The 14,399-nt window shown below is 48.4% G+C and overlaps 1 protein-coding gene across 2 annotated transcripts in view; it reads right to left on the bottom strand.

Moving 5' to 3' along the window:
• DSCAM (DS cell adhesion molecule) overlaps positions 1-14,399 on the bottom strand; it is a 472,610-nt gene that overhangs the window by 110,106 nt on the left and 348,105 nt on the right. For both annotated transcript variants that reach the window (XM_066545552.1, XM_066545553.1), the window contains exons 12-14: positions 12,617-12,813; positions 9,996-10,092; positions 8,517-8,645 (exon numbers count right to left, since the gene is read on the bottom strand). In XM_066545552.1, the coding sequence (XP_066401649.1) occupies positions 8,517-8,645; positions 9,996-10,092; positions 12,617-12,813 (423 nt within the window). The remainder of the gene's footprint in view (positions 1-8,516; positions 8,646-9,995; positions 10,093-12,616; positions 12,814-14,399) is intronic.

Raw genomic sequence — 14,399 nt, 5'->3', positions numbered from 1 at the left:
AGCTGCAGCAGCAATCTTTCAGCCCCTCCAGCTGAACCCAAACAGCTGCTGCTCCCACACCAGAGCAGCGGCACCGGCGGCAGCGGGGCCGTCCCGTTGGGGAGCCAAGCTGGGCAGAGAAAGCACAGCCAGAGACTCCAGCCCAGCTGCTTCCTCTGGTGTGAAAAATGTGTATTATATGATGGGCTTTTCGCAAATATTAAAATGAGTATTATATGTGTTTTGTTAGAAAGTGATGCTGTATTAATCCTTTTAAGTAGTGTTTTAAATACAGTTTTGTGGCCACATTTGTCTTCACAGAGAAGAGCAAGGCACAACTTCCCAAGGATATTGTCTGGGAATCACAGCAAGGAACCTCAGAGAAAGAAGAAACAATCCTTATCTCATTTGCTGTGTCTGTGTTTGTGCCAAAGTAGAATGCAATATGGAGATTGTTTACCCAGTGATGGTGTTTTGTTTCCTTGGCTCATCAGGGCCAAGCATGTGTGTAGACTGTCGGTCAGCAGACATTCACAAGATTCTGTTCAGTGGAGTGGAGTGCTTGTGCAGTTTCAGTTTAGATGTAATGTAATATCGTATAATATATTATAGAATAATATAGTATAATACAGTAATTATTTAGCCTTCTGGTATCAATGGAGTCAGATGCATAATTTCTCCCAGACGTTGGGGTTGTCTGTGAATCCAATATGGTTTTAAGCTACAACATAATATTAAAATAGAAACTCTGCAATGTAAGATTCTTTTCTAACTAGCTCAAGGGATAGATAAGATAATCAAGAAATTCTTCACACAGAGATAACAACAACAAGACACCAAAATCTCAAGCTAAGAATTACTGCCTCCTTATCGAGAAGAACCAGACTTTGAGGGACCAAGATGAATGATTTACAAGATGAGGGGGGAAGTTGACAATAACCAGAAAACATGCTTTGAGAAGAATTTTTGAAAAACACTCTTTGTTTGAAAAGAATTTTAGAATCACGTATGAGGTATGAATATGCAACAGGGTATTGCTTTTAAGTGTTAATCCTTTGTTAGCGACCCATGCTTTTTTGAGGAAAGCATCGGAACATTCATAATTCTTGGTTTTGTATTATCCTTTATTGTCCTAACTCTGATTGTCCTAATTCCTATTGCTCTAATTTGTATTACTATTTTTTATAACTATTTTATTACTATTAATAACAGAAAACCTTTTAAACGGTTTTCACATCTGCCGTAGAGAGGAACTCAATGCCAGAGAGACAGCAGTGGTTTTTTCCTCATCTCTTTCATCTTCTGTCTTCTTTTTTCTTGTAAATCTTCTTCCTTGTCTGTTTTACTCCTCTGGCTGCGGCCTCATGCAGGGACAGCGGAACAGCCCCGGCAGTGCCCGCCTGAAGCGGGAGGGACGTTGCCTGAGAGGAGCTGGCTGCCCGTGGTGGGCCTGGTCACCCAGCCAGGGGGGCCAGGGGCTGGGGGGGCTGTGCGGGGCAGGCACCCAGCTCTCCCTCCCTGCCTCTGGCTTCTTGGAGGGAAGAGAAGCCACACGTCCCACAGGGGCTTGGCGTTTCAGGGGCATGAGCAAGGCACGGAGCGGCCCTGGGCTGTGCGGCTCCGGTGCCTCCTGCTCAACCCAGGCCTCACGAGGGATGGGCACTGCTGCAAAAACTCTCCACTTTTGTTCTCTGTCTTCCTCTGGGAGCAGCTCTAGGATGCTCACCTCATCCCACTCTTCTTGCTCCTCTGGGAAGAAGGAGGGCTTAGTCCAGACGCCATGCTCACTCTCTTCACAGTCTTCACAGTTCTCCGGCATGAGCTCCTCACAGCTGTCATCTTCTGAACTGGAGAGTCCTGAGGGTCTGCTGCCATTCCCTCTCGACATTTCTTGGCCAATGCAGGCTTCCCTTTGGGAAGGGTCTTGGCCAATGGATTCTCCTCCGTCAGAATGTTCTGACCAGCTGCTGACATCTCCTCCAATCAGCCCTTGCCCCACGTACTCTTCCCAGTCTGAGAGGTTTTGGGAGCCACTGACTTCCCCCTGGGACAGTTCTCGCTCAGGGAAGTATTTTTCCCAGTCAGAGTGCTCATGGGGACTTGTGTCTTCTCCCTGGGACACATCTTCCTCTGTGTGCTCTTCCCAGTCAGAGAGCTCTTCCTGGGACAGCTCCTGCTCAGGGCACTCTTCCCCCTGGGACACTTCTTGGGAGTCGCTCATTTCTCCATGGGACACCTCTGCCTCTTCCTTATTTTCCCACTGGGAAAGCTCTGGCTCGATGTCATCTTCCCACTCTTTGTCCTCCCCAGCCAAGGTGCCCTCCTGGCTCTCTTGCACTGCCCACACTGCTGCTGATGCTGTCCCCTCCTGCTGCTGCTGCTTGCTGGGGGCCTGGGCTCTCAGCTGAGCAGGCCAAGGGCTGGGGGGGCTGTGTGGGGCAGGCACTGGCCCTTGGCTGCACGGCTCCTGTGCCAGGCACTCAACAGAAGCCTCACAAGGGGCAAGCTCTGGGATCCCCTCTGCCAAAGAAATCCTCCCTGTGTGTCCTGTGACAGACACCTGGGACAGCTCTGGATCTCTCACCAGGAAAGGCTCCAGTTCATCCAAGAATTGCCACCATTTCATTTCCTCATCGCAGTCATGCATCCTCTCCCCCACTGCCTGCGCTGACTCCACTGCTGCCTCCTCCTGCTGCTCCCTGAGGGCCTGGAAGCCCAGCTGGCCAGGCCAGGGGCTGGGGGGGCTGTGCAGGACAGGCACTGAGCTCTCTTCCCTTTTGGCTGTGACTACTGATTCTACTTCTACAGCCAACCACTGCTGAAGGGCATAGACTTCTTTCTGCTGCTGCTTCAGTGCCTGGATCTCCTGCAGCACCTGGCTCAGGACCTCCCTGTTGATGTTCTGGTCCGTGGGACTCTGTGGGGCAGGAGAGGTGCTCTGCAGGGCAGACACTGAGCTCTCTTCCCTTTTGGCTGTGGCTACTGATTCTTTTACAGCCAACCCCTGTTGAAGGTCAGCCATCTGCTGCTTCAGTGCCTGGACCTCCTGCAGCACCTGGCTCAGGATCTCCCTGTTGATGTTCTGGTCCATGGGACTCTGTGGGGCAGGAGAGGTGCTGGGCACTGCCTCTGCTGCCACTGCTGTGCCCACGGGGCTGGGAGAGCTGGGCTGTGTTTCTTCTAGAGCCATCTGTTGTTGTAGGGCATACTCTCCGTCCAGCTTCTGCCTCAGTATGAAGAACACCATCAGTCCCTGGAACAGGATCTCCTCAGTGATGTTCTGATCCTGGCATAGGGAAGCCTGGCTGCTGGTCAGGGTGTCAGAGGGGACACCGGGTGGGGTCTGTGTCCCTGGTGATGACAGATCCTCACTGAAGAGAGGAGGAGTTGCTGCCTTTACCTCCTCAGGAGTGAGAGGCTTGGGTAGCTCTTCCTTTTCATCTGCTCCATCTGGGGAAGCAGCTGCTGGCTCAGCCTCCATGGGACTCTGTGGGGCAGGAGAGGTGCTGGGCAGGGCAGGCACTGCCTCTGCTGCCACCGGTGTGCCCTTGGGGCTAGGAGAGCTGGGCTGGGTTTCTTCTACATCCAGCTGTTGTTGAAGGGCATACTCTTCCTCCAGCTTCTCCATCAATTCGTAGATGTCTGTCAGTCCCTGGATCAGGATCTCCTTGGTGATCTCATCCTGGCACAGTGAAGCCTGGCTACTGGTCCGAGTGTCAGAGGGGACACTGGGTGAGCTCTGTGTCCCTGGTGATGGCAGTTCCGCAATGAAAAGAGATGTAGCTGCTCCCTTTCCCTCCTCAGGAGTGAGAGGCTTGGGCAGCTTTTGCTTCTCCTCACATCCATCGGGTACAGCAGCTGCTGGCTTAGACTCTGTAGGAATGCCTGTGACACAGGAGGCACCGGGCAGGGCAGGCACTGCCTCTGTTGCCACCTCCAAGCCAATAGGGCTGGGAGAGCTGCGCTGGGTTTCTTGTACACCCATCTGTTGTTGGAGGGCATACTCTCCCTCCAGCTTCTCCATCAGTTTGTAGATGTTTGTCAGTTCCTGGATCAGGATCTCCTCAGTGACGTTCTGATCCTGGCACAGTGAAGCCTGGCTACTGGTCCGGGTGTCGGAGGGGACACTGGATGAGCTCTGTGTCCCTGGTGATGGCAGATCCTCCCTGAAGAGAGGAGCTGCTGCCTTTACCTCCTCCAGAGCGAGAGTCTTGGGGGGCTCTTCCTTCTCATCAGCTCTGGTTGGGGCAGCAGCTGCCAGCTCAGCCTCTGTGAGACTCTGTGGGGCAGGAGAGGCGCTGGGCAGGGCAGGCGCTGCCTCTGCTGCCAGCGCTGTGCCCATGGGGCTGGGAGAGCTGGGTCCTACATGGCGACAGGGCTGGGGCTCCTTCTCACTCAATGGTCGCAAGGCTCTGTCCCAGATCTTGGAGCTGATGTCCTTTCTCCATTGGCAAAGCTCCTGACTGCTCACATGCTGCTCCTGTTGGGACAGCTTTTGGTCACTAATAGCTGGCCACTGGCACAGCTCTTGGGCTCTGGCAGCTAGTCCTTGTGACAGCTCCTTGTCACTGCTCTCTCTCACTTGGGACAATTCTGATTCTCTGCTGTCTTTCCATTGGGACGTGTGACAGCACACATCTTGTTCCCATGGTGAGAGTTCTTCATTCCTCTCACCTTTCCTCTGGGAAAGCTCTGGGACACTGTCCCATCAAGAGATGGGGTAGTGCACATCACACAGTGAGAGGTCTTGGTATCTCTCACCTTCCCTCTGATCTGGCTCTTGCATATTGTCCCACTGGAAATCCTCTGAGACACTCACATCTCTCTGTAAGCACAGCTCATGGGACCTCTCGTCTTCTTCCCATCCCAACTCCTGCTGCTCACTCCCATCTATTTCCCATTGGGATATCTCTTGGGCTGTGACACATTATTCCCATTTGCACACCTTTTGTACAGCTCCTGGACTGTGACAGTTTCTCTCTGTTCATAGAGCTCTTCATGTGTCTCATTGCTCTACTGGGAAACTTCTCGAACTCGCACACATACCTGGCATTGGTACAGCTCTCGGCTCCTCCTGCCTCCCCGACAGGAAACTTCTCGGTCTGTCAGTACTTGCTGTCGGGCCCTCTGTGTCACTGTCACCTCTTCCCGTTGAGAAAGCTCCTTGTCACCATCCAACCAGGAAAACTTGCAGTCCATGTCTGCAAAGGCCCCTCTCCTCCTCCTCAGTCCGTGACATTGGCAGGACTGACCTGCTCACTGCCCCCGGCCACTGCCTGCCGTGGGCTTCCAGCCAGCTGGGCAAGGGGCTGGGGACTGGGAGTTGGAGTTGCCTTTGTCCTCGTCGTTATCTTTTGCTATCGGCCTCGTCCTTGTCTATTGCTATCAGCCTCTATCGCTATTGGCGTACAGCGCAGACAGACACAAGGACCTGTTTCCTACACAGAGAGCGGCTCTCCTGCAACTGGGCACCGCAGGAGACCTTAGACACCCTCAGCCAGGGCTGGGCTCCCTGATGTCACAAGGATCTCTGGCTACCACCACCACGTCCCACATCACAAAGGGCCCCGACACCGTGGGCCACCCCAGCAGCCCAACATCACTGGAGCAGCCAGGAACTGGCTGGGAGTAGCCCCGCACTTGTGGCCTTTGGCCCCTGCTGTGCCCAGAGCCCTGAGAGGCTTTGGCCACGCTGCCACAGGACAGCCCCAGCCGCACAGTGCAGAGCCCTGGCTTTGCTGGCTGCGCTGCCCAGGGCACCAGGAATTGGCCGCACGGATGGGCCGGGCACTCGTGGGCAGCGGCTCCAGGAGCTGCGGGAGCCCGGGGAGCAGGGGTGTCCCTCAGGGCTCTGCCGGGCACCGGGGCTCAGCCCTGCCTTCAGCCGCGACAGCCGAAGGCACCGAGCGCGGCCTCGGCGCCTTTGCCGGGCGCGGGAAGCCGAGCGGGGCAGGGGCAGCGCGCAAGGCCGGGGCCATGCACAGGCACCCGGCCGGGCTGCAGAAGCGGCACCACGAGAGCCTCCTGCGCTGCCACAAGGCCGGGCCCGGCTGCTGCAGCTGCCTCGGGCCGGTGCCTGAGGCCCCGACTCCTGCAGCACTGCCCTGGCCTCTGCGGCGCCACGGGCACAGAGGCCGGGCCGGGGCTCGCTCCCTGCTGCCCGCAGGGCGCTGCCGAGGGCTCTCCGCCCGCCGGGGCCGGGGCCGGGGCCGGGGCCGGGGCCGGGGCCGGGGCCGGGGCCGGGGCCGGGGCCGGGGCCGGGGCCGGGGCCGGGCGCTGAGGGAGCGGCGCCGCCATTGCTGCCGCCCCGGTGAACTCGGCTCCTGCTGGCTTTGTCCCAGCTGGGACATGAGGAGGGCACGGGAAGGACTCGAGTTTCTCGGCAAAGGCTCGAGTTTCTCATCCCCTTCCTCACACCCCTGCCGGTTCCCGGTGTTCTGGCGCTGCCACCCGGTGGCCATCGCTGGTACCGCACCAGCCCCGCGCCCGGCCGGAACCCCCGGGGATGCCGGCAAAGATTTTGGGAACCCCCAACTCTGCGAAAGCATCGGCGACTCGGGTGTGGCCCCCTCACACCAGAGCATAAGAAAGTGCAATTAAACAGTTCTGTTTAAAGTTTGTCCCTAAGACTGCCCTAATGACATAAAAAATTGAAAAGGAGGGCGAGAGAGGCACAAATGAGGGCCCCAAATCCCCGTTCCTGTCTCCGGAGCTCTTTGCACAGCTCCGATGGGAAGGTCTGCAGGCTGCACAGGACTGCTTTCCATGAAGGGCCAGGTCTGAGTGCCACAGGTACATGTCTGTATAGACAGGTGATGTCTCTAAGTACCAAAACATCCTGAAACACCAAGTTCCTGGTATTCATAGTGCTCCGGGATGGCAGATGGACCTAGAGGACAGGCAACTCCATGCTCCTTCCATGGAGTAACTAATTCCATTGGGGTAATTAGTGTATCTTTTGTGTCTGATGGGGTTGACATCAGCAGTGCTGAGATAACTTTGTACTTGATGATCTTAAAGGTCTTTTCCAACCTAATTTATATGATTTTATGATGGGATATGTGAGGGCTGTATAAATACAGCCCATGCATTCTTTGTGGTAACCTGTCCCTTCTCTGAAACAGAAAAGTTTTCCTGCTTGAGAAGCCTTGATTTTGCATCTGATCTAAATTCATTCCTGAGTTCTCTGGAAAGGCAGCAGAGGTGGAAAATTCTCACAAAACACAGTTGTGCAGTTTACAGCTTCAATTTGGTCTTGGTAGAGTGTTCCTTGAATAGATAATCTAAATTTGGTTCTGCCCCTTTGATGCCTGGAAACTGAGAAGTTTTCTTAATTCTTCCTCTTAGTTCTAAATTGCCCCCAACTACCCCATGTAAGTTCTCCATTAATGAACTTTGGTGATTCAATTAATGACAAAATTCATATGCAAGAATGTTCAAAGACCTGATCTGAGTTTCTCCAAACATTCAGCCTCAGACTTTAAAAACTGACATTTCTGTTGTTTGCAGTAAGAAGAAGATAATCTGCTCTTGTTAGGACATGACCTCCAGGATTTTTCCTCAGATACAGACAAATATTTACTTTGACACCAATTCTGCTGCCCACTTCTTTTCCTTTTTTTAATTTTTTTAACCTTTATCAATATATTGAGTCCTGATATTTCCATTCAACCTGATGATGCTTTTGCTGTCTTGCTCTTGATTTATCATTCCATATTAGAGAGAAATCATTTTTCAATGCAAGTTCATGATGACCCCCACTTAATCTTTGGCTGCATTCTGCATTATCACTTGAAAACATCAAATTAAATCTAACAAGAATTTTTTAGAGCTCTGAAATCCCTTCTTGTCACTGCATCAATAGAATGGAAGCACCTCAGTCATCCTAAATGGGGTTGTGCTGAGTTACACCGTTCTTAAATATTTATTCTTGTATTTGAGAAATACAAGAGATGTTTTAGTGTGAGAAAGGAGTCGATCAGGCAAGAATGACTTTCAAAAGCTTTTCTGGAGCGGGTGGGTGGTTGGAAAGAAAGGAAAACAATCAAAAAGAAAAGAGAGCCCAGAAACTTTTAGGTGTGCATATCCCTTGAAGGCATCCTTGCCCAATGCACATCTCCAAACCTGCAATCCCTGACTTCAGCCTCAGTGGAGAATTTCCACTCCTCATCTTTCAGATACATTACCAATCTCTCCTGTACATTATTGATTTCATTTACAAAACCAGGGATAAAATGATGACTGATGATTCAACACTCTTGAAAACATTTTTTCTACTAATGAAAACATTACAAAATTTTTGCCTCAGTAAATATAGTATGAAGTGGTACAAGGGAAAAGTAGCAATTGCTAAATTTACCGTCTTTACCACAAAACAAACAAAAAGGACGACAAACGAAGATAAATCTTCCCGTGGAAGATAAAACAAACCACAACAAAAAAATTCCATCAGGCAGTTTCAATTTATGAATTACCTTTTGCAGCAGAGACTTGGTGGGGAATGAGCAGCAAGGGGAATGACTGAGATTGTTCCCTACCTGACTTGTTCTTGCACTCGATGTCGTAGCCGGTGATGGGGCTGTTGCCATCGAAGCCCATGGTCCACCTGAGCGCGATGCTCCGAGCTCTCACCTCCCGGATCTCTATCTCAGGGGGGTCGGGGGGCTCTGGGCAAACACACACACACAGAGCTCTGCTCAGAACACACCCCATCCTCTTAGCAAGGGCACAGCACCCAGCGTGGCACTGCCTCAGCCTTCCTGGCATTTCTCTGGGCACTCACAGGGACCCTGATCCTGTTAATCACCTGCTGGAAGTATCAGCACTTCTCAGCTTGGTGTCACTGGTGTAATCTTGAATACTGGCTCCTCTTTAACCTTCTTGGTTGCATTTCCTAAAGTCACTCCAGCTTGGACTTTCATCCCAGGAAAGATATTTTACCTTGAACACCACATTTCCCTGATACTACTATCAGTGATTTTACTCAAAAATTGTAGAAATATGATTGTAGAAATGAGTACTAAACTCAAAAGTGCTAGATTTGGTGGAGAGAGAAAGTAAAATTTATTTCTCTTTGAGTGTGTTTAAAAGCCTTACTTCAATAACAGAATAATTCGATTAAATCCCTCTGAAAGCTCTTTCTGCCTATTTATGTTGTATATACCCAGCACCTAGACCCATTCTGATGTCCCTTTAAATTGCCATGGCAGCTTAGATGAGCAGTGCTGGAACTGGGAACCTGTCCCCAAACTCCACCTGAATTTTTCAACAGGGCTGCCTTAGGCATCCTCTGGAATCTGCTGCTACTTGGAATCAAGGGCAGGGAGAGAGAAATCTGCAAGTTGTAGGAATTTGTTGTGAGCAGGCTCAGAGGCACAGGAGGAACCAGCACCACATGGAGCAGTGGCCAGTGGCTGAGTCCTGCCTGTGCCCTGCATCTCAAACACTGTCACCTCTCCAGGACTTGCTGTTTCTGCCATGTGGGAGGGGAAGCCCAGCCCCAGGCAACACAAATTCCTAGAATTTGGATTGTGCAAACTGCTCACAATTTATTTTGATTGATTAAATTTGAAATATTTTGCTTCAAGTTCCACAATAAGTTTAACATTTCTCTAGAGATGAAGTGAGATCACTTTTGCTTTATTTCAGACCTGGATTTGAAGCACATTTGTTCTTTAAGATCAAATGCAATCTGCTCTCCCTCAGTCCTCCATGTCCACAGTCCTTACTGAGGATATTAGTTTTAAGTATCTTTGGCAATTGTCAACTACTATATTTAAGAAAAAAATTCTAATTAATTTGCATAGATCTAGAAGTACTCAAGCTTATCTTTTATTTTGATATAAACTGTGATGCTGGAAAATGAAAGACTGAGAACCTTAATGCAACTCCACATTTCTTTGAGAATAAGGAGCACATTTAATTAAGAATCAGAACCTCCTTCCCCCCAGCAGATTTCTACCCTTCCTGTCCTACAACAGCTGTGGGGTGTTTCCCTTGTGTTGCCCTCTCCCTACCTTGCACAGTGAGCTGAATTATTCCACGATCCTCCCCATAAGAATTGATGGCATGGCAGGAAAAGAAGCCAGAATCTTCACGCACAGTTGGCAGAATCTGTAGGAGGTTGGAAAAGAGGTGATGGATTGAACAGCACACAGAGAAAATAAACCAACAGCTTGTCTGTGAGGCACAAGAAAAATCACTCAGACTGCTCTACTTGACAGCAATAAATAGATATGGCAGGTTACACACATACAATTGCATAGGAAAGCTTCCAAAATACTGAGATTATCAAAGCCAGCAGCACCTGGGCTGAGGACACAGGCTACCAGCTCAACACGTGTAGTCAGGAGCTGGAGCTCCACCTATTCCTGCAGCTTCTCCTTAGGAGCCTTGTTTCCAGTTCCTCACAAGTTTGCCAAGCATTTAACTGTTGGCTGAAATTTGCCATACAAAATGGTGCCTCCTGCTGCCTCCAAATTTTTCTGGCTATTTCTGAAAATAACTCAAGTGGCTGAAGTCTGTGTGGGGGAAATAAAGGTACAAACACTGGTGGTGAACCCTGTAGTGTTTAGCATGGTGTGTCATAGTAAAGTTTTGTGTGGTCTTTCTTTTCAATTTGTTGTTTAGCAGCAAGGAAATTTATATATAATATTTACAAACATGATCATAATGATATTTTTCTACAGGACCACTGCTTCATTCAAGCTATAAGAAAGAAAGATTTTTTTTTTTAAATGAGCAGATATTTGAAATACCATTTCCTTCTCATTGTTCAGTGTGCTGCTCTGCAATTTATTTACTGTGCCTTGTTCAAACTGTGCCCTGAAAACAGACATTCATTTTCTCACAGCATTTTCCTCTGAATTCACCCATTGCAGAAACAGGAGTGAATTTATTTTCATCAGCCCTTACACCATGAAGAGCATTGCCACCATTTCATGTAGGGAATTAAGGAAGCAGATGTATGGTAACGTTTGTGGCTGCTTGACAAGTTGCCACATATTAGCTGAGCCATGGAAACTCCACGTGCTCTTTATTCCTCAGCAAAACCCAGGTGATGTGAGCACAACTCCCAGTCACCCCTGGTTAAGATAAATGAATTAATTTCCCACTTGCTGCAAGGAAATTGGAGAGTTATCATCTGAGATGTGGCAACGTGTCAAGCTGTGTTCACTTGCACGTGTGGCTGAGCTGAAAAACAAAAATTTCCAGAGCCCAATTTGAGACATGTAGAGCCTTCCTCCCCTTCCCTCACAGTCCTGAGCAATAAATAACCTTTCATGTGTTCATAACAGCTTCCACTGAGTTCAGCTGCAGCCAGGAGGGCTTAGTACTTCTGCAAATCAGACCCCAAGGGCTCAGGGCAAGTGCCCAGAAAACAACACACAATTATTGGCCATCTGTGAAAAGTTTGGTCTCAAAAATCAGCTTTGCACCATGCAGTGCCGTTCATTACTCAACCCTAATTCAGCCCCAGTGAAAATCCAAGTCCTGTCTCACTGAGGCAGGGATCCTGCAGAAAAAAAGCTGAGTACACAGCTAAAGATTACATCATCATGCAAAAGCACTGAGCTCAAAGCTTCAGAGATAGCCTTAATCTCCCACTTTCTGCTTTTTGGGGTGTTTTATCTCTCAGAAGTGAAAGGTTTTGTGTGTAACACACATGGATGTAGAACAAAATTGCTGTACACAACTGCTTCAGAAAACTCTCCAAGCAGGACTTCAGCCTTCCAAATAGAAATATAGTTGTATATCCAGAGGTTATCTTATTAACATCAACAAGAATGATGGCAGAGAGGCTAGGGGTCAATCCTATAACTAAATATTATTTGTATCACAAAAGTACTAATAGGAACAAAGTCACACATAGAATTTATTTTCCTCATAGAAATCAGTGACAAAGGTTTCTCACAGAGAGCAAACCTAGAATTTTACTGGATATCATCCAACACAGATTTTGGCTGGTAAATAAAGAAATCTTTCATAAGAGTTACATTAACATTTAGACAATAACCAGACAGATAGAGAATTGGTTCCTTGGGCCTGATAAATACACTTTTTAAATGTGACTGAAAATGGATAATGAAGATTTTGGAGTGAAAAAAAAGAAGAAAGATTCTTTTAGATTTCATAAAAGCACACATAAAATACCACTTTGAATCCTGACTTTATAAAGTGGTCTCACAAGCCCCACCAAGTGAAAGGAAGGGAGAAAAGCACTTTTAAAAGGCAGCATTTTTTCTCAAACCTGTTTAGAGATTTTGGTGAGGGTTAAGTGTGACACACATCAGAACTTGGGGCCAGGTATTTGCCAGAGTTTATCAGCAGTTTGGTCAAACTGATTCAGGGAAGGACAGGCTAAGGCATGAGCCACGCTGCTCCTGAGACAGAAAGGATGGAGGGTTGAGCCTGGCTCACTCTCTTGCTGCCTCTGGAGTATGGGAAGAGGGAATTTTTCATTAGGGATGGATTGCAGAAGTTTCCTATCCCTCCTCTGGATGCCAGCTCTCCCCACCATTCACGGAGTGAGCGTGGAGCCTCCGGTGTTGTCAGGCTGGCCCCACACCTGGATCAAAACCAAACCAAGCACACCTTGGCATATCTGGATGATTTGGGGGCCAGTTTGTTTTCTTACCTGCAGGGTAGAAATCACTTCATCCCCAACTTCCTTGGTGGAAACCAGGTAACGGGACATTTCGGGGTTAATGATCCGGTCTTCCTTCTCCCAGCGGACAATGATGGGTTTCTCTCCATGAGCCGTGCAGCTCATCTCCTTCTTCTGGCCTTGAGTTGCCAGGGTGGTGTTTGGGTAGGAGGTTATCATAGCTGGAACTAGAAACAGAGAGAACAAAACAAAAGGTTGTTCCTCAGTGAGCTGAAGGGTCTGATGATACAAGGTTGGCTTTTCAATCTGTGTCTCACCGAGCTTGTCCATATTGAACCAGGTCGAAGTAAATGTGAAAAAGTATTTTATTTTCATTCCTGTGTTAAGGGGACTGATGGGCCTTAAAGGGAACTTAGCAGAAAAAAGTTGGAAGTGGACAATAGAGGGTGTGAATCCCAAAGGAAGCCTGTCTTCATTTGTTCTGCTGCTCACAGGGCAACTTAATTCAGCATTCAATATTCAACATAATTCAATATTCAATATTCACAGCACATAAAGGGACTTTAACTAATAAGTGTTCAGATATGTGGACAATAAAGAACTGATAAAAATGTCTGCTTCCTTCTGATGAGCTGCTGTTCTACTTGCTGACTGTTATATGTTTTACCAGTATGTGTGACAGTAATGATCTATCAAAATGAGGGCTCAATTAAACCAGGAGCTGCACAAAATTAAAAGAAAGGCTCTGCACCAAGGAGCTTACAGACCATAGATGTGTTGAGTGTGTAGCTGAACTATGCTGAACTGAAAGTATAATTAAACTGACAATAAACCTAGCAAGATTCGAGTTTTTATTGTACTAAGAAGGTTTTTGCAGAACAGTTTGGACATACCTGTCAACTTTATTAACCATTCTTTAAAAAAGGGCTTAAATTTTAATGTTGAAAAAAGTACTCTCTTCTTAGCAAGAATAGTCTTTAAACCTTAAGTATTTTCATGTTTTGGAATTAAAATTTCCTGCAAAGAGGAAGAAAAAAAAATCCTTGGGATGTTTTATTGCAAATATCAAACACGGCATCTTTGAAACAGGATGATCTCTTGGGTGTCCTTTGCTGTCCTCCCCTCCCCACATGGTTTGTCCACCAATAAATGGCACCTGGATTTCTGTCTCTAGAAAGAATCAAAGCCTAGGAGTCTTTCAGTTCAGGCCCAGGAGAAGCTGGAGAGCCCTGGACAGCACCCAGAGCTGTTCTTTCTGAATGAATCTGTCCACTCTTCTGGAGCATATGAGGCATCAGCAGTGACCCCCCTCCCTGAGCTCTTGCCCTCCAGGGTTGCCTCCTGCAGTCGCCCCAGTCCCTTGTTTTTATGCATGAATGGTTGCCTCTTCTCATCAGAACAACTCACTCCTTCCATCTGAGCCTCTCTGGGCTCCTGTTTTAATCAGATGACACTGGCAGAGGATCTGATTTGAGGCCTTCCCAGGCTTTCCCCTTGCATAGGTTGTGTTTGTTGCCACACAGCAGAATAAAAACCCTTATTTAAATGAATTACTTTAATTGCCAGCCTGTAATGTTAATGCTTGGTGGCATGACCTTTTCACATGCCAGAGCTGTTAATGCTTGCAGATGACAATATGTCAGGATGCAGCCCTTTCTGTTCAAAGGCTTCCTGACCCAAACCAATCTGATCTGTAGATTAACAGGGCCTGTGGAGCTGTGGGTTTGAGTTACCAATGGGATCTAATTCCAGGAGGAACTCTGAAAAAGATCTTGTGTGAGGCAGGAGGCTCCACATGCACTAGTGATGAAGT

Source organism: Molothrus aeneus, chromosome 2, assembly GCF_037042795.1.
Source record: "Molothrus aeneus isolate 106 chromosome 2, BPBGC_Maene_1.0, whole genome shotgun sequence".
Taxonomy (NCBI): domain Eukaryota; kingdom Metazoa; phylum Chordata; class Aves; order Passeriformes; family Icteridae; genus Molothrus; species Molothrus aeneus.
This window is presented reverse-complemented; position numbering and strand designations above follow the sequence as displayed.